General features: G+C 36.5%; 3 protein-coding genes across 4 annotated transcripts; 1 reads left to right on the top strand and 2 right to left on the bottom strand.

Annotated features, from left to right (window-relative positions):
* Nucleotides 1-8: 8 nt before the first annotated feature.
* LOC122987287 (carcinoembryonic antigen-related cell adhesion molecule 5-like) lies at nucleotides 9-27,946 on the bottom strand. Its single transcript, XM_044359080.1, has 12 exons — nucleotides 27,694-27,946; nucleotides 26,489-26,767; nucleotides 25,631-25,901; nucleotides 25,493-25,536; nucleotides 24,153-24,431; nucleotides 23,311-23,571; nucleotides 21,561-21,830; nucleotides 21,140-21,394; nucleotides 20,626-20,731; nucleotides 20,265-20,305; nucleotides 1,966-2,006; nucleotides 9-812 (listed from the first exon to the last, which is right to left on the bottom strand). Exons 1-12 carry the CDS (start codon nucleotides 27,944-27,946, stop codon nucleotides 585-587), a joined length of 2,328 nt encoding a protein of 775 aa, XP_044215015.1. The 3' UTR covers nucleotides 9-584.
* LOC122987114 (carcinoembryonic antigen-related cell adhesion molecule 1-like) lies at nucleotides 2,551-9,641 on the bottom strand. Of its 2 annotated transcripts, none has more exons than XM_044358777.1 (5): nucleotides 8,999-9,640; nucleotides 7,733-8,065; nucleotides 3,469-3,738; nucleotides 3,049-3,125; nucleotides 2,551-2,636 (listed from the first exon to the last, which is right to left on the bottom strand). In XM_044358777.1, exons 1-4 carry the CDS (start codon nucleotides 9,042-9,044, stop codon nucleotides 3,100-3,102), a joined length of 675 nt encoding a protein of 224 aa, XP_044214712.1. In that variant the 5' UTR covers nucleotides 9,045-9,640; the 3' UTR covers nucleotides 2,551-2,636; nucleotides 3,049-3,099. The 2 variants fall into 2 exon arrangements, with proteins under 2 accessions (XP_044214712.1, XP_044214711.1); XM_044358776.1 differs by having other exon boundaries at nucleotides 2,568-2,636; nucleotides 3,045-3,125; nucleotides 8,999-9,641.
* On the top strand, nucleotides 10,638-13,812 carry LOC122987113 (carcinoembryonic antigen-related cell adhesion molecule 8-like). The gene is given in 5 exon segments (XM_044358775.1): nucleotides 10,638-10,683; nucleotides 11,545-11,601; nucleotides 11,604-11,876; nucleotides 12,814-13,087; nucleotides 13,676-13,812. Coding segments are annotated over 5 exon segments (783 nt in total). The 3' UTR covers nucleotides 13,809-13,812.
* Nucleotides 27,947-27,966: the final 20 nt, after the last annotated feature.

Here is a 27,966-nt window from a genome sequence, read left to right as displayed (position 1 = left end):
TAACTATCATAAAATTAAATTACAAAGGTTCCTTTGGACCAATAGATAAGACACTGTATATATTTCCACCACAACAAGGTCATAATAGTTTAGTCTTGTTATGATAACCTCAATTAACAAGCTCCATTGATATCAAGGAGCATCCATGTCCTGACAAATACCACTGAAACATAAATAAAATATTATTAAATAACTTATATTTTTTCATTTGTATGATATAAAATATATACAAAAAATTTATCCAAAACTGACAAGCTGCAAACTGGAATTTCATTGGAGATATCATAGTATACGTGAGGAGTCAAATATGATGCCAGAGAGGTGTCAAACATTATGCTCAAGCAAACAGACTGTCCCCATACAAAAGGGAAATGAAAGCTATTATGTGTATCCAAACTAAAAGGGCATCATTGTGCTTTACAACCTCAGTCATGGCAATAACAGGTTGATCATTAACCACTGCAAAAGTGGTTTGTCTAGGTAAACACAAGTCCAAATTATCATCCATAAAGGAGCAGAGAGGGAAGTGCAGGTTCTGGCCTCCAGCCTGACCTCATTAGATGATCCATCATATCCTGTTGTTGTCAGTTCTCGTGGACTTGAGCAAAGATTTGTGCACCATCAGTACTATACTGAGAAATTGCCATCTTCATTCGCTGTATGTGTTCATCATAGCTAGGAATGGAGGATGCAGGAGCAGGATCGCTGTTCCCTTGGATCTGAGCATATTCTGTTGCGTTATTCTGTAGCTCCTGCAGGACTGTCCCATCATCCTGGTTTTGGGGAAAACTGATGTCTGCATATTTCAGCTCCTAGTAAAAGAAAAGGGGGGAGGGAAAAATATTAGACAACAGTTTTGATTAAAGTTTGGGGCATAAGATAATCTCTCTAATCTCTCATAAAAGCTAACTTCAGAGATAAAACATTAACAGTTAAACAAATATTTGGTTTATAGTACCAAAATCAAGCACAACCATAAACATGAAAAGCTGTTGCTATGTGGTGATGAGACACATATATGCTGCCACTGCATTGTGTGAGCTGAAAATCTTCTTCCAGGTTCAAAGTCTGATTGTTTTATTGTGGTGAACACAGGTCCTGGAGGAGTCTGATTGATGGGGGAAGGGAGCCTCTTTAAATCAAACTAAGTAAACCTGATCACAGACTGGTCACTGTATACTTTAATGTATGTATACTGTATGTAATCTTGAGTTTTGTGTTTTGTGCAGTTCCATATGTATTTTAGTGTTGAGTTTTAAGTATTTCAAAAGGCCCATCTAGGGACAGACATCGCAAACTAGCTGCTGTGGTATGTGGCATTAGTTCATACTTGTTCCTATACAAATAAACATTAAATAAATAAAATATACTGTGTAATAACAGACTATAAAAATAATCTCACATTAAAGATTTTATCATCTTTTATTTCCATTAAGATTCTGCTAACAGTATATTTTTAGTATTTCATGCAGATTTACTTGCAGCTCACTGTTATATTATTACAAATGTCTTAATAATAAATGAAGGTTTGTGTGAACGACAGAATTGTTGCTTTTGGCATTTTATGCTTCTAATACTCAACAGAGGCATAATATGTACTTATATATCATATTATACACTGTGATAATAATCATCTTTTTATTACAACCATATATAACTTTAAACATATCCGATTTTACTTATTCCTTTAGAATCTTGTGTCATTGTTCATTGATGTTTCATGACATACCATATATAAAACATGACTCCATCATCATTTGGATTCATATGCATTCAGATTCATGCATACATGTCAATTTGTCTGAGCAATCTTTATATATATTTTGGTGTGAGAACTAATTGAGAATTGTTTAGGCACTGAGTTTGACATGCAAACACGTTCTCTGATTACCTGCATATCTACACCTGATTTCTTTGAGTAACCCGGTTACTTAAGTGCATGTAAACCCACTAAACCCACATTACCTGATCTCCAGAGAATGCTGTGTTGTCCAAGCCTTCACCTCCTTTAAAACACAAGAAATAAACAATACTTACAATGATTCAATTCTGAGGGTAAACAATACTGTATAAATATACAAATACATAAAATGCACACATACACACAATCTTTTTGCATCTACTCCCTTTGACTTTTCTTGATCACAAACACATAAAATCTTGCATTACACTTACCTGTTCCGGAGGAGGTGATCTCATTAGAGATTTGTTTCATCCTGTTTAGAGAGTTAATGGGCTATGTAAAACAGACATCAGACATGCATTATCTGACTTTTTGCAAACATAATGATAATAATAACAGTATTATATACTGAATGATTAGGTAAGCACTTTGATTTGCTTCTGATTATATTAAATTAGTTTTGCTGATCATATTTGTTAGGAGTGACTCCTAAATGTCATACAATGTCAGAAGCAGCACAAATCCTCTGATAGTGTCACTGCTTGTCAACCCCCCCACCCCTCCAAAAAAACCCAAAACAAAACAAAAATGCTGCCGTCTTATATCTCAAAGCTGTTTACCACTTACTGTTTTTTAAAAAAGTAGAATCCTCCACCAACAGCTCCACCAACAACGGCACAACATGCTACTACTGATCCTGCGATGCAACCAGCTCCACATGCAAATGATTCCTCTGGGAAGGTAAAAATTTAAGATAAGATCATAGTTTTACACCATTTTGGGAACTGGAACTGTCTCATCATCTCAACATGCCTGTAGATAAAAAGCATACAACAACTTCTCCCTTTATGTGATTTTACAATTATCAATGCCCATTTGTTTAGTACAGAGACTGAGGCCTTGACACGTCCTTTGGCAAGAGAAGTGTCATGTTGCTGTTGCTGAATGCTCGTGTGGCATGTTGCTTTAGCAAACATGCTATTACAGATTAATTTATTTTTATTTAGTTGATAGTAATAAAAACTGTAAGTAATATCTTTAAGAAGCTTGCTACTCTTCACATTATTATGTAGGTATAATATTGTAAGTAAGTAATTGTTGCAATGTCAAAGAGTTAAATTCTGCAATTAACAAAATCTACGTACCTGTTACAGACAATTGATGTTCTGCAGATGATGTTCTCCCAGTTTTATTATTCAGTGCTTGACAGGTGTAGTTGCCACTGTCAGAAAGTTCAGTCATGTCTTTAGTGAACACAGCAGAATTGTTTAATATCTCTATCCCGTTCAGTAACCAGGTGTAACTGGCAGATGGTGTGGACGCAGCAGAGCAGGTTAAGTTTAAGGTCTCTCCAACGTTTATCCAATTTTGTCCTGTGATTTGAACATCCTCTGGTCCATCTGAAAACAAATACTTGGAAAGTTCTTACATCAGCACAAATAATGTGTTTTTACATAGTACACTGATTGGGGAAAAAAACTAATAAAGAATAGAAAACTTGCTAAATAATTGACTTAAAAATCATGTGTTACAGGGCTATATATACTGCACTGTATGTTACTTACAGTTAACAACCATGCTGTATTTAGCTTCATCAAAGCTGACGGGGTTGCTGATATTACACAAATATTCTCCACTGTCTGTTTTCTTCAGAGAGAGAAAAGACAACACTCTGTTCTCGTCATAAAGTGTCATGTTAACAACCAGAGTCAGTGAGGAGCCGTCCTTCATCCACTCTCTGGTAAAGTCAGCGCCAGCACCATCGCAGGTTAGGTTGACAGAGTTCCCCTCAATCGTTTGGTCTGTTGATGTGATATTAACACTAGAAATTCTCTCTGTTGGGCAAAACATGAAGGATTTTGTGTGAAAAAAGGTAACATAAAGGTTGAATGAGTTCATTTAACATTTACAGTCTTGAACATCCCAAAGTCTTATATAAAAACAAGGACACTAGGAAATGTCCCTCTTTTTGACATAGAATTGACTTCACTACACTGAATAATAGAGATGAAAACAATTATATCAAAATCAAAAGATCCTCCAACATTGACTCAAGCAGTCAATAGTTGCAACACTTGTAACCTTTTTCATGTTATTTGTTTCCATTTAGACAAATATTGTGGTATGAGAGTCTCAATGGAGCATGAAATCCTTAAATTATATGTTTAAACATGTGCATTTTCATTTGGAGTGACATTTTCATATTTTCAACTTCACATTATGGCATTAGAAAAAACAGGAAGGGAAAGAGGTTAGCCTGCAAGGTCAAGCATTCAAATGTTAAATTCAAAGGTGTGTAAGATATGTCTTTTTCTTGATTATTTTACTGCAAAGGATACAGAAATAATGCGTTTCTTGTCTGTCTTTTTATTTTTAAAATTGAATTTACTCTGCCCACCTGCAAATTATGCCAGTGGACATACAGTATATCACCTATATCACTACTGTATCCACACAATGTAGTAATTCTAACTTGTCTTCCGACTTGTCTGAATGTTAATGAGATTATAAGCACTGGTACAGTATCAGACAGCAGTTCTCTATTCAGAGGCCACATAAACTGAGCAGAGAGTCTGAGGACATTTGATCCTTTCACATAGTGTTCTTATGAAAGAGATAGCGTCAAATTCATTTTCTGGGCCAACTGCAGAGTGTTGCATATGTGGAATAAAACCCAGCAAAAACTTTACCAAAAAGTAATGTTAGCAATGTACCGAAAATGTGTCAGTGTAAAGGTTCATAACTGCATCATAATATTATCTGCTTTGAAGTTCGGTTTTGTTTGCATCTATATAGCAGGTTGGAACTCACAGCTGATGGAGAAGTTTACAGGGTCACTGATGTCATTACGGAAATTATTAAACACATGAAACCTGAATGGTTCCTGATCATAGTGGGCCACATTGACTATGTTAAGAGTGGAGCCTCCATCAATGAGCTGAACTCTCTCACTGGCTGTAACCTCAGAGCTGCCGTTCAGCCAGAGGAAAGAGAGGGAGGATCCAGAAGAAGAACAGAACAGACTGACAGAGCTGTTGAACTCCACCAAGTCTGTTTTGTTGACTTCTACCTTTACATTGGAGACTGGCACTGTGGGTGAAGAACACAGTTGTTTTATATTTGCCACTACCTAACAAAGGCAGCATGGCTCAGTAGAGTGCAGCAATGTAGAAGCATGGAACAAATCTCAGGTTAATGATACAATGATGAGTATTCATGACTAGATTTTCATGCTTTGTATTAGCTTCTGGGGCTACTAAAACAGTGGTGAATCATTTAGCTTATAACTGAAAATTCAGTTATAGTTTCACAGTTGTTATTCACTAGACATACACAAACCTACACAAACCATACTCAATACAGATGTGAAAACACTTCACGTAACTTCTACACTAAACTGTGGAGAAAAGTGTCATCTCTGACTGGTGTCAGTGCCATTATAGAAGCAACTATATCTACTTAAAGATTGTGTTTCCCTTCTTCTCCTACTATTTGTTTAACATTTAAACACAACAACCATACAATCAGACAATACACATCTAGTGCAAGTAATAAATACTTTCCAGTCCAGTATCAGAGCTGTTGAATTGACACTTGACTTGGACTTTTCTTCAGTCAGACTTGGATATTTGAGACTTGATTGCCTTAAGATTGAAAGGTAAAAGCACCAGAAAGGACTAGTTCAGCTGTTCCACACACTCTGCGTGTTTTATTTGAATCATCTGGTAGAAACTGCTCCCATGGCCTAATAAACAACACTGTCCTCAGTACTTGCAGTAGTGCAATGCTTATTGTTTCTGGACCATACAGTTTATTTTGCCTAATTGACCATACCTACATTCTCCATGAAAATGTTAGTCTGAACGTCCATTTCCTTATCAACAAAATTCCAGATCCGACCAGATTTTGCAGTTGTAACATGTACATTTACTTAGTGATTGTGATTATCTTCATGATTGTCCTAAATTTGTGTACCGAAACTAACGTCAGCTTGTTCTACTTTTGACCACATCAGACAAACAGGCATTTGGTACCACCTCAAACATTTTTTATTCTGAGACCTCCTCATTATCTCTGTAAGAGCAAAGTTTGCAATATCACTATTTGAATGACGAGTGTCCAGTGCAGGAATGTACTTTATGTACAGATGTTATTAGTGTTTTTAACTTGTTATGTGTTCATAAAGAATGTAACAGTTGAGACAGACTTGGGCTTGACTTGAACTTGCCAGGACAATCAAACCGCTGTGTCCTATTATCACAAAGAAATATGTATTATTGGTACTTTGACACAATGTTAATAGCAGGTGACACGGACACAACAAATAAAGGTACACTAACTTTTTACTCAAACTTACCCAGTACAGTTATAGCTGAAGGCTGAGATGTTTGATATCTCAGAGTTTTGTGGTTAAAGGCTTGACAGCTGTAGTTCCCACTCTGACTCTCCTGAATGTTAATCCGTGTGAGCTCTGGTCCAGTATCAGACAGCTTGACTCCATTCAGAAACCACTGAAACTGAGCAGGGGGTTTGGAGGCAGCTGAGCAGGACAGGCTGATGTTTGACCCTTCCACATGGTATTCTTGTGTTGGAGATAGCATCAAATTAATGTTTTCTGGGCCAACTAAATGTGAGGAGCAGAAACATGTTTTTGTATACATGTTGCTGTAATTTGTGGTTGTGTTACACCAGATATCATTAGATTGAAAGCTGCTTCTAATAGAACATTTGAAATATTAGAAACACCAGAATATTAAAAACATTATTGAAAATAAACATTGTGAACATGTTAAGTTTCACAAAGGGCTGCAGGCCTGCTCTTTTGGATTTTGTTAAATTGTACAGTCATTCAGTGTCTACAGTTGTCAGTTTAGCGTGCATAATGCATTGTTCAAAACAGCAAAGAGTATCATAAGGCCACACCTTGCTAATATTTGGCACTAATATAAATCAAGCTAAGATTTGCATGCAGATACTGTTAGATAAATAGTGAGTGAGTAAGTTAGTAACTCACAGCTGATGGAAAGATGTACTGGATCACTGGTGCCTTCACTGACAGCATTGGACACTTTGCATTATATTATTTGGCACTAATATAAATCAAGCTAAGATTTGCATGCAGATACTGTTAGATAAATAGTGAGTGAGTAAGTTAGTAACTCACAGCTGATGGAAAGATGTACTGGATCACTGGTGCCTTCACTGACAGCATTGGACACTTTGCATCTGTATGGTCCCTGGTCATAGCGGGTCACACTGAATATAGTGAGAGTGGAGTTTCCATCAGTGAGCTGAATTCTCTCACTGGGTTTAACCTCAGAGCTGCCGTTCAACCAGAGGAAAGAGAGGGAGGATCCAGAAGAAAAGCAGACAAGAATGACAGAGCTGTTGAACTCCACCAAGTCTGTGCTGCTGACTTCTACCTTTACATTGGAGACTGGCACTGTGGGTGAAAAACACAGTTGTTTTATATTTGCCACTACCTAACAAAGGCAGCATGGCTCAGCAGAGTGCAACATGTAGAAGCAATGAATAAATCTCAGGTTAAAACACTAAAACAGTAGTGAATCATTTAGCTTGGCATAACATTATGTGCACATGTCGCTAAGTTATTCATATCTCAGGCGTGAAGCTGCTATTCTCCTAATTTCACTAGCTGTAGAAAACTGTGCTCAAAATGTTCACAGATAACATGAATTATATAATGTAATCATTTCATGTCAATTATGTTACATAGTTAATGTCAATTATGTTGAAGTTTAATTCTTTTGTGATTTATATTCTCCATTCAACATTTAAAACTACTGCTCATGTGAAACATCTGCTCACCAAATATCTTCAGTTCGGTGGATCCTGTTATCAGGTTTCCTCCGTCTGGTATAATGTTAAATCTGTACTTTCCACTGTCATTAAGAGTCACATCCCTGAGCTCCAGAGATCCAGTAGATCTGTAGAGGGTGATCCTGCCTTCATACTCTGGGCCAGTGTTGTTTGAAGAACCAGAGGTTATAATAAATCTTTCAGTATTGTTAATAATAACACTCCAGGCCACTGCCAGAAATGGTTTTTCTGGTGGAGTCAGTGTTGTGTTGAATATCACTGTCCCTCCCACAGCTCTATTCAGAGGTCCATCTGGCAACACATCAACTCCTTTGGTTAAACCTGGAGGAGACAGTTACATGCTTGAGAAGGACTGAAATCAGTGCACAAAATGAGCAACTGGGACAATTTACTTTATTATAATAAATATAATAAATGTTATATAATAAAGTCCCCCATACAGTCAAATCATATGTTTTTCTTATTGTTCCTTCAGTTGGATGTTTGACCTTCACTGTGCAGATTGATTGTATATATGTGCAGAATTTGACTCTAGAAATCTGTTTTTACATTCATCTGCTGAAAGTGGAAAGTTTCTCTGTGATCACCAAACATAATTACAAACATGATTTGTGACATCAAATCTAGTTTGGAGCTAATTGTGGTCCAGTATGCAATTTACAGAAGTTTGAAGTGGAAACTTTAAGTGCCCAGTGTACATACACCGATGATGGACTTTACAGTGAAGTAGGAGATGTCTTGTGTCCAGCAGTCAAACTTTTAAAATGGACAATATGTGAATAATTATACATGTATGTTCATATTTATATAATTAACAATTTAACTGAACTTTTCCTTGTGGAAAAACCATGTCAGATGCAAACTGTTACTCAAAGTAATTCAAAGTATTATATCTCTTAAAACATGAAACAGAAACAAGCCAATTAATAAAGTTTAGCTGATTGTCATAAATCATACTGTCCTCTTTATTCATTTTAATGAGGAGAATTTAGTTTGTGCCCTTTGATGAAAGTATTATACCACAACAAGGTAATTAAATCTTAAAAGAATTGACTCATATAGTGAATGGCAACCAGTATGCAGTGGTATAAAGTTATTTGTATTAGTAGTTGCCTAGTAGCAGTAACTGTTAACTAGTTTTATAAACTCCTCATACAAAAAGTGAAGGGTACTGCAACTTTTCTGAAAGTGACAATAAAGTAACATGTATTTTGACCAGCAAAACAGGAAGACTCAAATATTCAAGATTCTTACCTGTAAGAGTCACAGAGACAATACAAAGTAAGGACAATATATCCATTTGTCAGTCTTTGTGAGATGTGTACAGCTGAGAAAACCATCAAATTCTGACTGTTCTAACAAATGTGATCTTCCGGCATCTGCAATTATACAACTCATGTCTCAGTTTTGAAATAGAAAACCAGATCTGATACGTATTGTGTTGCCAACTATGTGCATAGTGAGATAAACCTACTGAAGCTGTCATGCCAAAAGTTGAAGAGCATCGCCCTCTTGTGTTTATGCTGGCAGTCTAGAGGTGATAGTACAGTGCGACAGCAAATCCTACATGCTGAGTATTTTATCTCACAACATCTGCTTCCATCAATACCAGGTGCTCTTTTATACAAATGTGGAATGACTTTGGTACAATTTGACTTTGAACGGAAGTTGCACATTGTTACTTTCGACCCTGTCAGTCGCAACGAAAGTAACAGACGGGTGGGTCAAAAGTAACGCAACGGTATAAACTTGAATTGTGTATATTATTCTTGTTTTTATTTTAAAAAATGTCTGACAATGTGCTTTTTAACATGTAATTGCAAATATATTATGTCCTTTGTCCTCTTAATAAAAATTACTACATTTCATTTTTAGTGCATAGAACCTAACAATCAGTGATGCACATTTGGATTTTTCTCAGAGCTATATAGATGAGCCCATTAACACATTGCTTTTTCTTAAATTCCTGCTTTGAATCATATTGAGGGATTTACAGTAAAATATAATTCATGTTAGAATAATTCAACCAATCAAAGAAATGCTTGTTGTTACTGTAGAGAGATGAAAGAAACACACCAATGACTCCTGACAGTTAAACGTGACTCTGACATGGCAGACTTCAGGATGTGTTAATGTACTAAATAATCTGTCAAATGATCATGACTATAACACATGAAACAAAATACACAACTTCAAAAAAATTTACCGCTTGAGTGAATTTCATTACTGTGATTGAAAACAGCTTTTTTGGGGTAAAACTCTGCGAAAGAATGACGTATCCACGCGATTTTCACGGTTCTCATAAGTGTTGCGTTCTGTACGTGCTGACGCAGTTACGCATACCAGACTTGTTACCTTCATCACTTTCGTTCTCCCCTGTGTGTAAATATTAAAAATGAATGTCTACTTACATGAAAGGAGTAGGTCTTCTGTGTGCCTAACTCTTTTAATATTATACTATTAAGGTCAGAAGAACTACAAGAGTGGCAACCAACCCATATATCTATATAAAGTAGGACATACGGAGCCACAAAATACAGAGCAAAATGGCAGCCATTGGAAGACCACCCTGAATAAACCACTGAATATTTAGTTATGTCAAAGCATTGTGCTGCTGCTTTTTTCATAATAAAAACAGAACTTTTTATCCAACAAATACCTGACATTGCATTGCTTTACAGTTCATAGTCTATTTCATCAATGATTGACAGCACAATGATGTAGGTCAACTTTTAAACCTAAAGGATGACAGGAAAGCTCAAATGACACATTACTTCCTTATCAGTCTTCATATACTGAAACCAGCTGAGGGAAAGTTAAGGAGTTTGACACAAATCTTTTCTCTCTCACAAATCTCTCTTTTTTTGTCATACTTGACAATACCTCAGATAAAATGGAAAGAGCTGTGACACATTTCATCCTCCTGGGAGTCATCTCAGGTGAGCTCTTATCACTGGACACAGCACCTTTAAAATGTTTTTCCATCTGTTTTTGAAAACCTAATACAACCAAAGGCAATTTTACACATATTGTCTCAATTTTTAAAATATCATCCTTTAATTTATTATTCAGGTTATTGATGATGAAATGCTCACAGTGTTGATGTTGATATTAAGGTTTTACAGTGTCTGATTACATCTACAGTATTTTACAGACAGGCTTGCTTTTAGAGCACTATTTAGTTAGGGTGATTACAAAGAGAGGTTTCAGATTTGACCAAATGAGATGCCATGAATTGTGAGCAAATGAGTTTTTTAATAGTAAAACATCCGTTTTTTGATGTTTCATGGAATTTTGCTTACATAAATTGCACCAAGCAGATTCTTAAATGCCATCAAAGTAATATTATATGGACCAACTTAATTTAAGGAGCAAACAACATATAAAAAAACAATGTTGTTGTTTGAGAAAGAATTTTTTTGGCATGAAAGTACCAGAAAACTATAAATACCATAACTGACCAAAACATTTGAAATATAAATAAACCAGAAACCCCAACATATGAAAACATTCAAGGACTTGGATGGAAATCTGATCACATTTTAGGTCATATTTATGCAGAAATAGAGCAAATTCTATAAGGTTCACAAACTTTCAAGCAGCACTGTATATACAATCACTCCGCACAGTGAAGGTCAAACATCCAACTGAGGGAACAATAAGAAAAACATATGATTTGACTTTATGGGGGTCTTATTATATAAAGTTTGTTATGTTTATTATGATAAAATAAATTGTCCCAGTGGCTCATTTTGTGCACTGATTTCAGTCCTTCTCAAGCATGTAACTGTCTCCTCCAGGTTTAACCAAAGGAGTTGATGTGTTGTCAGATGGACCTCTGAATGCAGCTGTGGGGGGACAGTGATATTCAACACAACACTGACTCCATCAGAAAAAACATTTCTGGTTGTGGCCTGGAGTGTTATTATTAACAATACTGAAAGATTTATCATAACCTCCACTTCTTCAAACATCACTGGCCCAGAGTATGAAGGCAGGATCACCCTCTACAGATCTACTGGATCTCTGGAGCTCAGGGATCTGACTCTTAATGACAGTGAAAAGTACAGAGTTAGCATTATACCAGATGGAGGAAACCAGATAATAGGATTCACTGAACTGAAGATATTTGGTGAGCAGATGTTTCACATGAGCAGTAGTTTTAAATGTTGAATGGAGAATATAAATCACAAAAGAATTAAACTTTAAGAGCAATAATGTAACATAATTGACAAGAAATGATTACATTACGTGATTCATGTTATCTGTGAAAATTTTGGGGACAGTTTTCTACTGCTAGTGAAATTAGGAGAATAGCAGCTTCATGCCTGAGATATTAGTAACTTAGCGACAGGTGCACATATGCAGTATTGCTAGTTTTTCTGACATGCCTGATACGCAAGACAGCAGTTAATTTTATACATTCATGTAGTTGAATCCAATCTAATACAACTGTCATTCAATAAATCCTTACATTATGTGCTAATGAAATGTAGCTTTTGTTGAGATTGTGTCAGAGTCGAGTGGATTCAGTAATTTGGTAGTTTTGAGACCATATGTTGTGGTGCTCAGTTATATTGAACGTTTACTAATGATCCATCACCATAATGTTCAGCCTAAGAAACTACCGCAGAGTTGAATCAGTGCCTTAGCGACACAATGTCCACAGAAACTTAAACTGACTTTCCCTTTGACATGTATACTGTAGCATTTTGTTTTTCACCCACAGTGCCAGTCTCCAATGCAACAGCAAATGCCAGCATTTTTTCCACAGTTTAGTGTAAAGGTTACTTGAAGTGTTCTCACATCTGTATTGAGTATGGTTTGTGTATGTCTCGTGAATAACAATTGTGAAACTATAACTGAATGTTATGCTGAGCTAAATGATTCACTACTGTTTTAGTAGCCCCAGAAGCTAATACAAACCATGAAAATCTAGCCATGAATACTCATCATTGTATCATTAACCTGAGATTTGTTCACTGCTTCTACATTGCTGCACTCTGCTGAGCCATGCTGCCTTTGTTAGGTAGTAGCAAATATAAAACTACTGTGTTTTTCACCCACAGTGCCAGTCTCCAATGTAAAGGTAGAAGTCAGCAGCACAGACTTGGTGGAGTTCAACAGCTCTGTCATTCTGTTCTGTTCTTCTTCTGGATCCTCCCTCTCTTTCGTCTGGCTGAACGGCAGCTCTGAGGTTAAACCCAGTGAGAGAGTTCAGCTCATTGATGGACACTCCACTCTTACTATATTCAGTGTGACCCGTTATGACCAGGGACCATACAGATGCAAAGTATCCAATGCTGTCAATAAAGGCATCAGTGATCCAGTGAATCTTTCCATCAGCTGTGAGTTACTAACTTACTCACTCACTATTTATCTAACAGTATCTGCATGCAAATCTTAGCTTGATTTATATTAGTGCCAAATATTAGCAAGGTGTGGCCTTATGATACTCTTTGCTGTTTTGAACAATGCATTATGCAGGATAAACTGACAACTGTAGACACTGAATGACTGTACGAATTAATAAAATCCAATAGAAGAGGCCTGCAGCCCTTTGTGAAACTTAACATGTTCACAATGTTGATTTTCAATAGTGTTTTTAATATTCTGGTGTTTCTAATATTTCAAATGTTCTATTAGAAGCAGCTTTCAATCTAATGATATCTGGTGCAAAACACAACCACAAATTACAGCAACATGTATACAAAAACATTATACAGTTAGTGTCATTTAAATATTTTTTATCGCAGGATTGTTCTGTTACATTACATTGTGCAGGTGTGTCTATTTTTTCTGGTGACTAGGTGTATAGTGATGCAGTCGTTCATATTAATGAATTATGAGGCCTCAAACTGTGTCAAGCTGTTTGACTCAGTTATTTCTCATGATTCTATGATTATAAATTGGCTGTTTCTGCTCCCCACATTCATTTGGCCCAGAAAACATTGATTTAATGCTATCTCCAACACAAGAATACTATGTGGAAGGGTCAAACATCAGCCTTGTTGTTGTTGTGTCCGTGTCACCTGCTATTAACATTGTGTCAAAGTACCAATAATACATATTTCTCTGTGATAATAGGACACAGTGGTTTTATTGTCCTGGCAAGTTCAAGTCAAGTCCAAGTCTGTCTCAACTGTTCAGGCAAAATAAACTGTATGGTCCAGAAACAATAAGCATTGCACTACTGCAAGTACTGAGGACAGTGTTGTTTATTAGGCCATGGGAGCAGTTTCTACCAGAAGATAAAAATAAAACACGCAGAGTGTGTGGAACAGCTGAACTAGTCCTCTCTGGTGCTTTTACCTTTCAATCTTAAGGCAATCAAGTCTCAAATATCCAAATCTGACTGAAGAAAAGTCCAAGTCAAGTGTCAATTCAACAGCTCTGATACTGGACTGGAAAGTATTTATTACTTGCACTAGATGTGTATTGTCTGATCGTATGGTTGTTGTGTTTAAATGTTAAACAAATAATAGGACCCACAGTGCCAGTCTCCAATGTAAAGGTAAAAGTCAGCAGAACAGACTTGGTTGAGTTCAACAGCTCTGTCAGACTGTTCTGCTCCTCCTCTGGATCATATCTCTCTTTCCTCTGGCTGAACGGCAGCTGTCCCCAGACCCTCTGCTCAGTTTATGTGGCTTCTGAATAGAGAACTGCTGTCTGATCAGTGTACCAGTGCTTATAATCTTTTTAACATTCAGACAAGTCAAAGTGGTAACTACAACTGACAGGCCTGTAAAAACAGAACTCTGAGATATGAAACATCTCAGCACTCAGTTGTCTCTGTACTGTGTAAGTTGGATTAAACAGGTTGTGTGGATACAGTAGTGATATAGGTGATATACTGTCCACTGGCATAATTTGTAGGTGGGCAAAGTAAATTCATCATCATTTCTGTATCCTTTGCAGTAAAATAATCAAGAAAATACACATCTTACACACCTTTGAATTTAACATTTGAATGCTTGACCCTGCAGAGCAACCACTTTCACTTCCTGTTTTTTTTCTAATGCCATAATGTGAAGTTGAAAATATGAAAATGTCACTCCAATTGAAAATTGAAAATTTACATGTTTTAACATATAATTTAAGGATCGCATGTTGCATTCAAACCAATGTCATTACTAAAATGAAATCATCCTCCTGTTCACTGGAGGATGATTTCCTGTTCCAATTCACTTCTTTAAAGAAATATCCCATTCATTCTCTCCGTTTGTCTTGTCTCACTCAATAAAACCTCCCCAAACAACAACTAGTTCAAAATAGTACAGCAAGACTACTCAAAATCCAATAGAAGAGTCCATATAACACCTATTTTAGCATCTCTACACTGGTTATCTATACGTTATAGAATTGATTTTAAAAATTTAATGATTGCTTTTAAAGCATGTTTGGGGTTGGCCCCTGATTATATCACTGACTTACTGAGCCCTTACAAGCCTGAATGTAGCCTGAGATTCTCAGGCAGAGGTCTGCTAGTATAGGTCAAGGCTAAAAACCAGAGGAGATCGAACCTTTGGAGTCTAGGTCCCACGGCTCTGGAACGACCTGCTGGAGGAGATCAAGCAGGCTAGCTCTGTTTCTTCTTTTAAATCTCTCCTGAAAATGCACTTTTTCAGAATTGCTTTCTCTTGAATCGGTAATTCTTCTGTTTTTACTGTGTTTTAGTAATTCATACCTCACTTGTCATTATTACTGTATCAGTTCTACTTTTCTTTATTATTTATCTGGTAATTTCTCTTTTTTATGTCCTTGTAAAGCACTTTGTAACTTGTTTTTGAAAAGTGCTATATAAATAAAGTTATTATTATTTGTCAGGTTGAGTGAGTGGAGCAGGTGGACCCAAATGCAGAGACGGTAGGCAGGGACAATCCGATGCAGATATTTTTTAATGAAAAAGCAAAAAGTCATCGGAATAAACCAGAACGCAGGAAACACAGGAACATTGAACAAAAGCAGGACAGAAGCAGGACAGAAGCAGGACAGAAGCAGGACAGAAGCAGGACAGAAGCAGGACAGAAGCAGGACAGAAGCAGGACAGAAGCAGGACAGAAGCAGGACAGAAGCAGGACAGAAGCAGGACAGAAGCAGACAACTCAATAAAGACCGAACTGAACACTGGACTATAAATACACAGGAAGTGATTGCAAATGAAACACAGGTGAGAGAAACGAGACACAGGTGAGACACATGAAATAATCAAACACAGGAAGTAAAGTGACCAGACACAAGGAGGAAATATTACAAAATAAAACAGGAACTAAAGTAAACAAACAGGTGACACAAAAAACACAGGAGGAACACACAAGGGAACAGAGAAAACCAAAACCAGGAAACAAAAGCAACACAAATGAAAGAGCCCCTCAAAAACTCCAACTAAAAACAGAAAAAGTCTGAGGGCATCAGAAGGATAACAAAAACCAAGAAAGTCAAAAGAACAAAAACACAAACAGTCCAAAAAACAGAAAAAGTCCTGGTAGGACGTGACATTATTATTATTATTTTAAATAAAGTAATATTTACAATGTAATGGCCTGAATGTTTTTTATTACAACAGCCCATTTGAAGGGCTAGAAATAGGTATTAATTTAATGGGATATAAAATTTGAGTCCTAAATACATCCTCTTTGTTTCAATAATATTTATATATTTATAATATAATATAATCAGCTTTTTGTCAGCTGGTCATAAGATGTGAATGCAAACTAATTACCTATGGCACAAGTCAGTAAATAATGTCTGTATCTAAGATGAAACCTCCAATCTATATCTGAGAGAAAATATTAAGTCTCTTTAGAGTTGTCTCGCTTTAACTTTGATTAAGGCATCTAAGAGCATAATGGAAAAATAATGATTTATGGCATTTGTTCATTAACACAGTACTTCCATGCACTTTTATTGAAGTAGATTGAACTTTGAATTTATTGCTGTAATTTAAATGCAGTGTCATTCCTGGAAATGGATTTACATTTCATATAATTTACCTACAACTCCTTCCTCCTCCTTTCTGAGCACATTTACAGGTTTTCTGGTTTTTATTTTTATTTTCTTTCAAGGTTAGACTTTTGTCAAGTAAGCAAGCATGAAAGCAGCCTTTACCAGTTTAATGAAATTGTCATTTGCTACAGGGAGAGTAAAACAAGTTTTTTTCTCATTTCCTTTTTGGGTGTTATCACTGTTTCAACTATTTGAAGAGATTCAATGACACACAGTGAATCCTGCTGTCAAACAGATGGTAATATGGTAATAATAATAATTATTTATAGTGCACTAAATAGGACCATTTATGTCTTGTAGGAGACAGATCTGGAGTGAGGGCACTGAACTTCCTCTTAGTTAATCAGTTAGACTTTATTGTTCCTGGGGGGAAATTTTCACAGCATTGTACATCACAGGGAAATTCACCATAACACTTTACATGCAACAGCACACAACAACACCTGGTGAAACATTCATCACACTGGCGGCTTGAAGCATAACATGCCACACCAGAGGAAGGCTATAAGGGGAAGGTTATAAGGGGAAGGCTATAGGAGGAAGGCTATATTCAGGATGAACAGAAAACATACTGCACTAAGTGTTCACAGGATACTGGTAACCACATCAGAATAGAGAAATACTGAGATGTGAAAAGTTAAGTTTGTCAAAAACGAACTTCCTCCTAATGCACATGAAATCAAACATGTGAATAATTCACAGGGAGTTTGTAGTAATGAGTAATGATGATGAGTTACTAACAGGGGGTAATGAGTAACTAACAGGGGGCCCCTCCCTCTATTAGTTACTCATTAAATCTTCACAGGGCATAATTCACAACACCAAGCTCTGTTCGGGAGACTTCATCTTCATTCTCTTCATCTCATTTGTAATGAACATAAAACAAATCATTGTTTTATAAGAGGGCTCATTTCTTAAATCTTTGTATCTACAATGATTCAATTAAATGTATTGTGCAACACTGATCGCTGACCCTTGTTCAAAAAATTGGTCAAAAAATCTACCAGGAAAATTCAAAAATCAATACAGGTATGTCTAACTCCTTAGACTATGATACTTTACATTATATAATGTAATTAACAAATGTCTTTATGAAAGTTGGATTGTCTACAGGTGTGACATTCAGTTATATTAGGTTTTGAATAGATATTATTTATACACTTAGGTGTATGTGATGATATAAACTAGCCTCTCCTTTCCATTTGCATTATTTCACTAATCTGAATAACTTCCGTGTTGCCTCGAGGCCTTCAGGGTGATGTGCTAAAAGATAAAGTACCTTATTATCTTATCAAATCACACATTTTACTGACATTTACAATAAACATGACCTGAATTACTCTAATCATCTCTGACAATTGAGATATTTCTAGGCAAAAGTTTCTTCATACCTGCTGGAAAGACTTTAAGATTCAAGCCATCTCATCCGTGAAGATGTCCAACAAATAACCACTGGACATCACTTTGACATTCCCTCAACTTCAAGTATTTTTTTCTTTAATTTCAGTGGGATCAGAGAGAAATCCCTTGTTACTGTATTATGATTTTGTTTTGGATTATTGTGGCTGCAGACCTTCCCTTCGTGGAATAATAAAGTTTAACTTTACTATCATAAAATTAAATTACAAAGGTTCCTTTGGACCAATAGATAAGACACTGTACGTATTTCCACCACAACAGGGTCATAATAGTTTAGTCTTGTTATGATAACCTCAATTAACAAGCTCCATTGATATCAAGGAGCATCCATGTCATGACAAATACCACTGAAACATAAATAAAATATTATTAAATAACTGATATTTTTCCATTTGTACGATATGAAATATATACAAAAAATGTATCCAAAACTGACAAGCTGCAAACTGGAATTTCATTGGAGTTATCATAGTATACGTGTGGAGTCAAATATGATGCCAGAGAGGTGTCAAACATTATGCTCAAGCAAACAGACTATCCCCATACAAAAGGGAAATGAAAGCTATTATGTGTATCCAAACTAAAAGGGCATCATTGTGCTTTACAACCTCAGTCATGGCAATAACAGGTTGATCATTAACCACTGCAAAAGTGGTTTGTCTAGGTAAACCCAAATCCAAATTATCATCCATAAAGGAGCAGAGAGTGCAGGTTCTATCTTCAGTCTGACCTCATTAGATGATCCATCATATCCTGCTGTGGTCAGTTCTCGTGGACTTGAGCAAAGACTTGTGCACCGTCAGCACTATACTGAGAAACTGCCATCTTCATTCGCTGTATGTGTTCATCATCGCAGGAGCAGGATTGCCGTTCCCTTGGATCTGAGCATATTCTGTTTTGTTATTCTGTAGCTCCTGCAGGACTGTCCCATCATCCTGGTTTTGGGGAAATCTGATGGCTGCATATTTCAGCTCCTAATAAAAAGAAGGGGGGAGGGAAAAAATATTAGACAACAGTTTTGATTAAAGTTTGGGGCATAAGATAATCTCTCTAATTCCATAAAAGCTAACTCAAGAGATAAAATATTAACAGTAAAACAAATATTTGGTTTATAGTACCAAAAACAAGCACAACCATAAACACGAAAGCTGTTGCTATGTGGTGATGAGACACATATATGCTGCCACTGCATTGTGTGAGCTGAAAATCTTCCGGGTTCAAAGTCTGATTGTCTTATTGTGGTGAACACAGGTCCTGGAGGAGTCTGACTGATGGGGGAAGGGAGCCTCTTTAAATCAAACTAAGCATTAAGCATTCACATTAAAGACTTTATCATCTTTTATGTCCATCAAGATTCTGCGAACAGTATATTTTTATTATTTCATGCAGATTTACTTGCAGCTCACTGTTATATTATTACAAATGTCTTAATAATAAATGAAGGTTTGTGTGAACTACAGAATTTTTGCTTTTGGCATTTTATGCTTCTAATACTCAACAGAGGCATAACATGTACTTATATATCATATTATACACTGTGATAAAATCATCTCTTTATTACAGCCATATATGAGGAACTTTAAATATATCCAATTTTATTTATTCCTTTAGAATCTTGTGTCATTGTTCACTGATGTTTCATGACATACCATATATAAAACATGACTCCATCATCATTTGGATTCATATGCATTCAGATTCATGCATACATGTCAATTTGTCTGACCAATCTTTGCATATATTTTGGTAGGAGAACTAATTAAGAATCGTTTAGGCACTGAGTTTGGCATGCAAACACGTTCTCTGATTACCTGCATATCTACACCTGATTTCTTTGAGTAACCCGGTTACTTAAGTGCATGTAAACCCACTAAACCCACATTACCTGATCTCCAGAGAATGCTGTGTTGTCCAAACCTTCACCTCCTTTAAAACACAAGAAATAAACAATACTTACAACAATTCAATTCTGAGGGTAAATAATACTGTATAAATATACAAATACATAAAATGAATACATACACACAATCTTTTTGCATCTACTCCCTTTGACTTTTCTTGATCACAAACACATAAAATCTTGCATTACACTTACCTGTTCCGGAGGAGGTGATCCCATTAGAGATTTGTTCCATCCTGTTTAGAGAGTTAATGGACCATTACTATGTAAAACAGACATCAGAAATGCATTATCTGACTTTTTGCAAACATAATGATAATAATAACAGTATTATACACTGAATGATTAGGTAAGCACTTTTATCTGCTTCCGATTATATTAAATTAGTTTTGCTGATCATATTTGTTAGGAGTGTCTCCTAAATGTCATACAATGTCAGAAGCAGCACAAATCCTCTGATAGTGTCACTGCTTGTCAACCCCCCCACCCCTCCAAAAAAACCCAAAACAAAACAAAAATGCTGCCATCTTATATCTCAAAGCTGTTTACCACTTACTGTTTTTTAAAAAAGTAGAATCCTCCACCAACAGCTCCACCAACGGCGGCACAACATGCTACTACTGATCCAGCGATGCAACCAGCTCCACATAGAAGTGTTTCCTCTGGGAAGGTAAAAATTTAAGAGAGATGAGATCATAGTTTTACACCATTTTGTGAACTGGAACTGTCTCATCATCTCAACATGCCTGTAGATACAAAGCATACAACAACGTCTCCCTTTATGTGATTTTACAATTATCAATGCCTATTTGTTTAGTACAGAGACTGAGGCCTTGACACGTCCTTTGGCAAGAGAAGTTTCATGTTGCTGTTGCTGAATGCTCGTGTGGCATGTTGCTTTAGCAAACATGCTATTACAGATTAATTTATTTGTATTTAGTTGATAGTAATAAAAACTGTAAGTAGTATCTTTAGGAAGCCTGCTACTCTTCACATTATTAGAGGTATAACATTGTATGTTAGTCGTAATGTCAAAGAGTTAAAATCTGCAATTAACAAAATCTACATACCTGTTACAGACAATTGATGTTCTGCAGATGATGTTCTCCCAGTTTTATTATTCAGTGCTTGACAGGTGTAGTTGCCACTGTCAGAAAGTTCAGTCATGTTTTTAGTGAACACAGGAGAATTGTTTAATATCTCTATCCCGTTCAGTAACCAGGTGTAACTGGCAGATGGTGTGGATGCAGCAGAGCAGGCTAAGTTTAAGGTCTCTCCAACGTTTATCCAATTTTGTCCTGTGATTTGAACATCCTCTGGTCCATCTGAAAACAAATACTTGGAAAGTTCTTACATCAGCACAAATAATGTGTTTTTTACACAGTACATTGATTGGGGAAAAAAACTAATAAAGAATAGAAAACTTGCTAAATAATTGACTTAAAAATCATTTGTTACAGGGCTATATATACTGCACTGTATGTTACTTACAGTTAACAACCATGCTGTATTTAGCTTCATCAAAGCTGACGGGGTTGCTGATATTACACAAATATTCTCCACTGTCTGTTTTCTTCAGAGAGAGAAAAGACAACACTCTGTTCTCGTCGTAAAGTGTCATGTTGTCAACCAGAGTCAGTGAGGAGCCGTCCTTCATCCACTCTCTGGTAAAGTCAGCGCCAGCACCATCGCAGGTTAGGTTGACAGAGTTCCCCTCAATCATTTCGTCTATTGATGTGATATTAACACTAGAAATTCTCTCTGTTGGGCAAAACATGAAGGATTTTGTGTGAAAACAAAAGTAACATAAAGGTTGAATGAGTTCATTTAACATTTACAGTCTTGAACATCCCAAAGTCTTATATAAAAACAAGGACACTGGCAAATGTCCTTGTTTTTGACATAGAATTGACTTCACTACACTGAATAATGGAGACCATAACAGTTATATCAAAATCAAAAGATCCTCCAACATTGACTCAAGCAGTCAATAGTTACAACACTTGTAACCTTTTTCATGTTATTTGTTTCCATTCAGCCAAATATTGTGGTATGAGAGTCTCAATGGAGCATGAAATCCTTAAATTATAAGTTAAAACATATACATTTTTAATTGGAGTGACATTTTCATATTTTCAACTTCACATTATGGCATTAGAAAAAACAGGAGGTGAAAGAGGTTAGCCTGCAGGGTCAAGTATTGAAATGTTAAATTCAGAGGTGTGTAAGATATGTTTTTCCATTATTATTTTACTGCAAAGGATACAGAAATAATGATGAATTTACTTTGCCCACCTATAAATTATGCCAGTGGACATACAGTATATCACCTATATCACTACTGTATCCACACAACCTGTTTAATCCAAATTACACAGTATAGAGACAACTGAGTGCTGAGATGTTTCATATCTCAGAGTTCTGTTTTTAAAGGCCTGTCAGTTGTAGTTACAAATCTGACTTTTCTGAATGTTAATGAGATTATAAGCAATTGTATTTATATTATATTAAAGGCTAGGAAATGAATCCCATTTTAAATATACCATGTTGAATATTCATGGCTGGACATATTTAACTTCAAGTGAGAAAAATTAGGATTTGCGACTTGACTTGGACGGCTTTAAGACGTGATTGCCTAAATTTTGACATAGTAACATTCTGGAGCAATATAACAAATAAGATAGCAGACAGCACACATGTTGGCTAATGGGCAGCCAAGTTTGGTTCAAGAAATAATGAACAGAATACAATGAGCTGCTTACATCCTCACTTGTTATTTGGTTATGATATCCTGAAACTTATCTTGCTCTGACAGATTTGGGCTTTACTTGATCTTGTGATGAAGGACTTAAATAGAGCTGGGTGCTATATATGTATGTTCACCACCAATAAGTACCTATCATGGGTATTTCAATATACTATTAACATCAGGCTTTGGGGTTAATACCAGAAAAAAAAAAAAATTCTATGTCAGCATCTGTGGATTGAAATGAAACCCTACTATTGTTAATATCTAAGACATTACGCCGATCCTGTAACACTAGATGCTTCAGATTTCTTTATATATTATATTAGAACACTGTAATATACAGAGTATAACCTTGGAGAGTGAATACTGATTCGAGTACTGTATATACAATGTCAAACTTCCACTGTCACAAGCTGATGATTGAATCCAATATTTTTTTGTGCGTTTGTTTTGCCTATATCACCATGTACACAACCTTTTACAGAAACTTACCCACTACAGTTATAGCTGAAGGCTGAGATGTTTGATATCTCAGAGTTTTGTTGTTAAAGGCTTGACAGCTGTAGTTCCCACTCTGACTCTCCTGAATGTTAATCAGTGTGAGCTCTGGTCCAGTATCAGACAGCTTGACTCCATTCAGAAACCACTGAAACTGAGCAGGGGGTCTGGAGGCAGCTGAGCAGGACAGGCTGATGTTTGACCCTTCCACATAGTATTCTTGTGTTGGAGATAAATTAATGTTTTCTGGGCCAACTGAATGTGGGGAGCAGAAACAGCCAATTTATAATCATAGTATCATGAGAAATAACTGAGTCAAACAGCTTGACACAGTGTGAGGCCTCATAATTCATCAATATGCACAACTGCATCATTATACACCTAGTCACCAGAAAAAATAGAAACACCTGCACAATGTAATGTAACAGCTCTGCCATAAAAAATATTTAAATGACACTAACTGTATAATATTTTTCTATACACAATGCTGTAATTTGTGGTTGCGTTGCACCAGATGTCATTAGATTGAAAGCTGCTTCTAAAAGAACATGTGAAATATTAGAAACACCAGAATATTAAAAACACTATTGAAAATAAACATTGTGAACATGTTAAGTTTCACAAAGGGCTGAAGGCCTCTTCTATTGGATTTTATTAAATCGTACAGTCATTCAGTGTCTACAGTTGTCAGTTTATCCTGCATAATGCATTGTTCAGAACAGCAAAGAATATCATAAGGCCACACCTTGCTAATATTTGGCACTAATATAAATCAAGCTAAGATTTGCATGCAGATACTGTTAGATAAATAGTGAGTGACTAAGTTAGTAACTCACAGCTGATGGAAAGATTTACTGGATCACTGGTGTCTTCACTGACAGCATTGGACACTTTGCAGCTGTATGGTCCCTGGTCATAGCGGGTCACACTGGATATAGTGAGAGTTGAGTTTCCATCAGTGAGCTGAACTCTCTCACTGGCTGTAACCTCAGAGCTGCCGTTCAGCCAGAGGAAAGAGAGGGAGGATCCAGAAGAAGAACAGGACAGACTGACAGAGCTGTTGAACTCCACCAAGTCTGTGCTGCTGACATTAACCTTTATATTGGAGACTGGCACTGTGGGTGAAAAACACAGTAGTTTTATATTTGCCACTACCTAACAAAGGCAGCATGGCTCAGTAGAGTGCAGCAATGTAGAAGCAGGGAACAAATCTCAGGTTAATGATACAAGGATGAGTATTCATGACTAGATTTTCATGCTTTGTATTAGCTTCTGGGGCTACTAAAACAGTAGTGAATCATTTAGCTCAGCGTAACATTCAGATATAGTTTCACAATTGTTATTCACTAGACAAACACAAACCATGCTCAACACAGATGTGAAAACACTTCACGTAACTTCTACACTAAACTGTGGAGAAAAGTTTCATCTCTGACTGGTGTCAGTGCCATTATAGAAACAACTGTATCTACTTAAAGATTGTGTTTCCATTCTTCTCCTACTACTTGTTTAACATTTAAACACAACAACCATACGATCAGACAATACACATCTAGTGCAAGTAATAAATACTTTCCAGTCCAGTATCAGAGCTGTTGAATTGAGACTTGACTTGGACTTTTCTTCAGTCAGACTTGGATCTTTGAGACTTGATTGCCTTAAGATTGAAAGGTAAAAGCACTAGAGAGGACTAGTTCAGCTGTTCCACACACTCTGCGTGTTTTATTTTAATCATTTGGTAGAAACTGCTCCCATGGCCTAATAAACAACACTGTCCTCAGTACTTGCAGTAGTGCAATGCTTATTGTTGCTGATGATTGTGATTATCTTCATGATTGTCCTAAATTTGTGTACCAAAACTAACGTCAGCTTGTTCTACTTTTGACCACATCAGACAAACAGGAATTTGGTACCACCTCAAACATTTTTTATTCTGAGACCTCCTCGTTATCTCTGTAAGAGCAAAGTTTGCAATATCACTATTTGAATGACGAGTGTCTAGTACGGGAATGTACTTTATGTACAGATGTTATTAGTGTTTCTCCTCTTTTAAACCACAAATATTTAGCACAACCATTCACTGTATGTCATTGTAATGGTCCGCATTAAAGGAAATAAAAAAACGTGTATTTTAACTTGTTATGTGTTTATAAAGAATGTAACAGTTGAGACAGACTTGGGCTTGACTTGAACTTGCCAGGACAATAAAACCGCTGTGTCCTATTATCACAGAGAAATATGTATTATTGGTACTTTGACACAATGTTAATAGCAGGTGACAGACACAACAAATAAATAAACACAGATGTTTTACTCAAACTTAGCCACTACAGTTATAGCTGAAGGCTGAGATGTTTGATATCTCAGAGTATTGTTGTTAAAGGCTTGACAGCTGTAGTTCCCACTCTGACTCTCCCGAATGTTAATCAGGGTGAGCTCTGGTCCAGTATCAGACAGCTTGACTCCATTCAGAAACCACTGAAACTGAGCAGGGGGTCTGGAGGCAGCTGAGCAGGACAGGCTGATGTTTGACCCTTCCACATAGTATTCTTGTGTTGGAGATAAATTAATGTTTTCTGGGCCAACTGAATGTGGGGAGCAAAAACAGCCAATTTATAATCATAGTATCATGAGAAATAACTGAGTCAAACAGCTTGACACAGTTTGAGGCCTCATAATTCATTAATATGAACGACTGCATCACTATACACCTAGTCACCAGAAAAAATAAGAAACACCTGCACAATGTAATGTAACAGACCATCCCTGCGATTAAAAATATTTAAATGAATCTAACTGTATAATGTTTTTGTATACACGGTGCTGTAATTTGTGGTTGTGTTGCACCAGATGTCATTAGATTGAAAGCTGCTTCTAAAAGAACATTTGAAATATTAGAAACACCAGAATATTAAAAACACTATTGAAAATAAACATTGTGATCATGTTAAGTTTCACAAAGGGCTGCAGTCCTGTTCTATTGGATTTTATTAAATTGTACAGTCAGTCAGTGTCTACAGTTGTCAGTTTATCCTGCATAATGCATTGTTCAAAACAGCAAAGAGTATCATAAGGCCACACCTTGCTAAGATTTGGCACTAATATAAATCAAGCTAAGATTTGCATGCAGATACTGTTAGATAAATAGTGAGTGAGTAAGTTAGTAACTCACAGCTGATGGAAAGATTTACTGGATCACTGGTGCCTTCACTGACAGCATTGGACGCTTTGCATCTGTACGGTCCCTGGTCATAGCGGGTCACACTGAATATAGTGAGAGTTGAGTTTCCATCAGTGAGCTGAACTCTCTCACTGGGTTTAACCTCAGAGCTGCCGTTCAGCCAGAGGAAAGAGAGGGAGGATCCAGAGGATGAGCAGAACAGACTGACAGAGCTGTTGAACTCCACCAAGTCTGTGTTGTTGACTTCTACCTTTACATTGGAGACTGGCACTGTGGGTGAAAAACACAGTAGTTTTATATTTGCTACTACCTAACAAAGGCAGCAAGGCTCAGTAGAGAGCAGCAATGTAGAAGCAGTGAACAAATCTCAGGTTAATGATACAATGATGAGTATTCATGACTAGATTTTCATGCTTTGTATTAGCTTCTGGGGCTACTAAAACAGTAGTGAATCATTTAGCTCAGCGTAACATTCAGATATAGTTTCACAATTGTAATTCACGAGACATACACAAACCATACTCAATACAGATGTGAAAACACTTCAAGTAACCTTTACACTGAACTGTGGAAAAAATGCTGGCATTTGCTGTTACATTGGAGACTGACACTGTGAGTGAAAAACAAAATGCTACAGTATACATGTCAAAGGAAAAGTCAGTTTAAGTTTCTGTTGACATTGTGTCGCTAAGGCACTGATTCAACTCTGTGGTAGTTTCTTAGGCTGAACATTATGGTGATGGATTATTAGTAAACGTTCAATATAATTCAGCACCACAACATATGGTCTCAAAACTACCAAATTACTGAATCCACTCGATTCTGAATCTCAACAAAAGCTAAATTTAATTAGCACATAATGTAAGGATTTATTGAATGACAGTTGTATTAAATTGGATTCAACTACATGAATGTATAAAATGAACTGCTGTCTTGCGTATCAGGCATGTCAGAAAAACTAGCAATACTGCATATGTGCACCTTTCGCTAAGTTTCTCAGGCATGAAGCTGCTATTCTCCTAATTTCACTAGCTGTAGAAAACTATCCCCGAAATTTTCACAGATAACATGAATCATGTAATGTAATCATTTCTTGTCAATTATATTACATTATTGCTCTTGAAGTTTAATTCTTTTGTGATTTATATTCTCCATTCAACATTTAAAACTACTGCTCATGTGAAACATCTGCTCACCAAATATCTTCAGTTCGGTGGATCCTGTTATTGGGTTTCCTCCATGTGGTATAATGTTAACTCTGTACTTTCCACTGTCATGAAGAGTCAGATCCCTGAGCTCCAGAGATCCAGTAGATCCGTAGAGGGTGATCCTGCCTTCATACTCTGGGCCAGTGATGTTTGAAGAACCAGAGGTTATGATAAATCTTTCAGTATTGTTAATAATAACACTCCAGGCCACTGCCAGAAATGGTTTTTCTGGTGGAGTCATCGTTGTGTTGAATATCACTG

This window comes from Thunnus albacares, chromosome 8, assembly GCF_914725855.1.
Source record: "Thunnus albacares chromosome 8, fThuAlb1.1, whole genome shotgun sequence".
In the NCBI taxonomy this organism is placed as follows: Eukaryota; Metazoa; Chordata; class Actinopteri; order Scombriformes; family Scombridae; genus Thunnus; species Thunnus albacares.
Note: the sequence above shows the minus strand (reverse complement) of the source record. Positions and strands in the feature narration are given on the sequence as shown.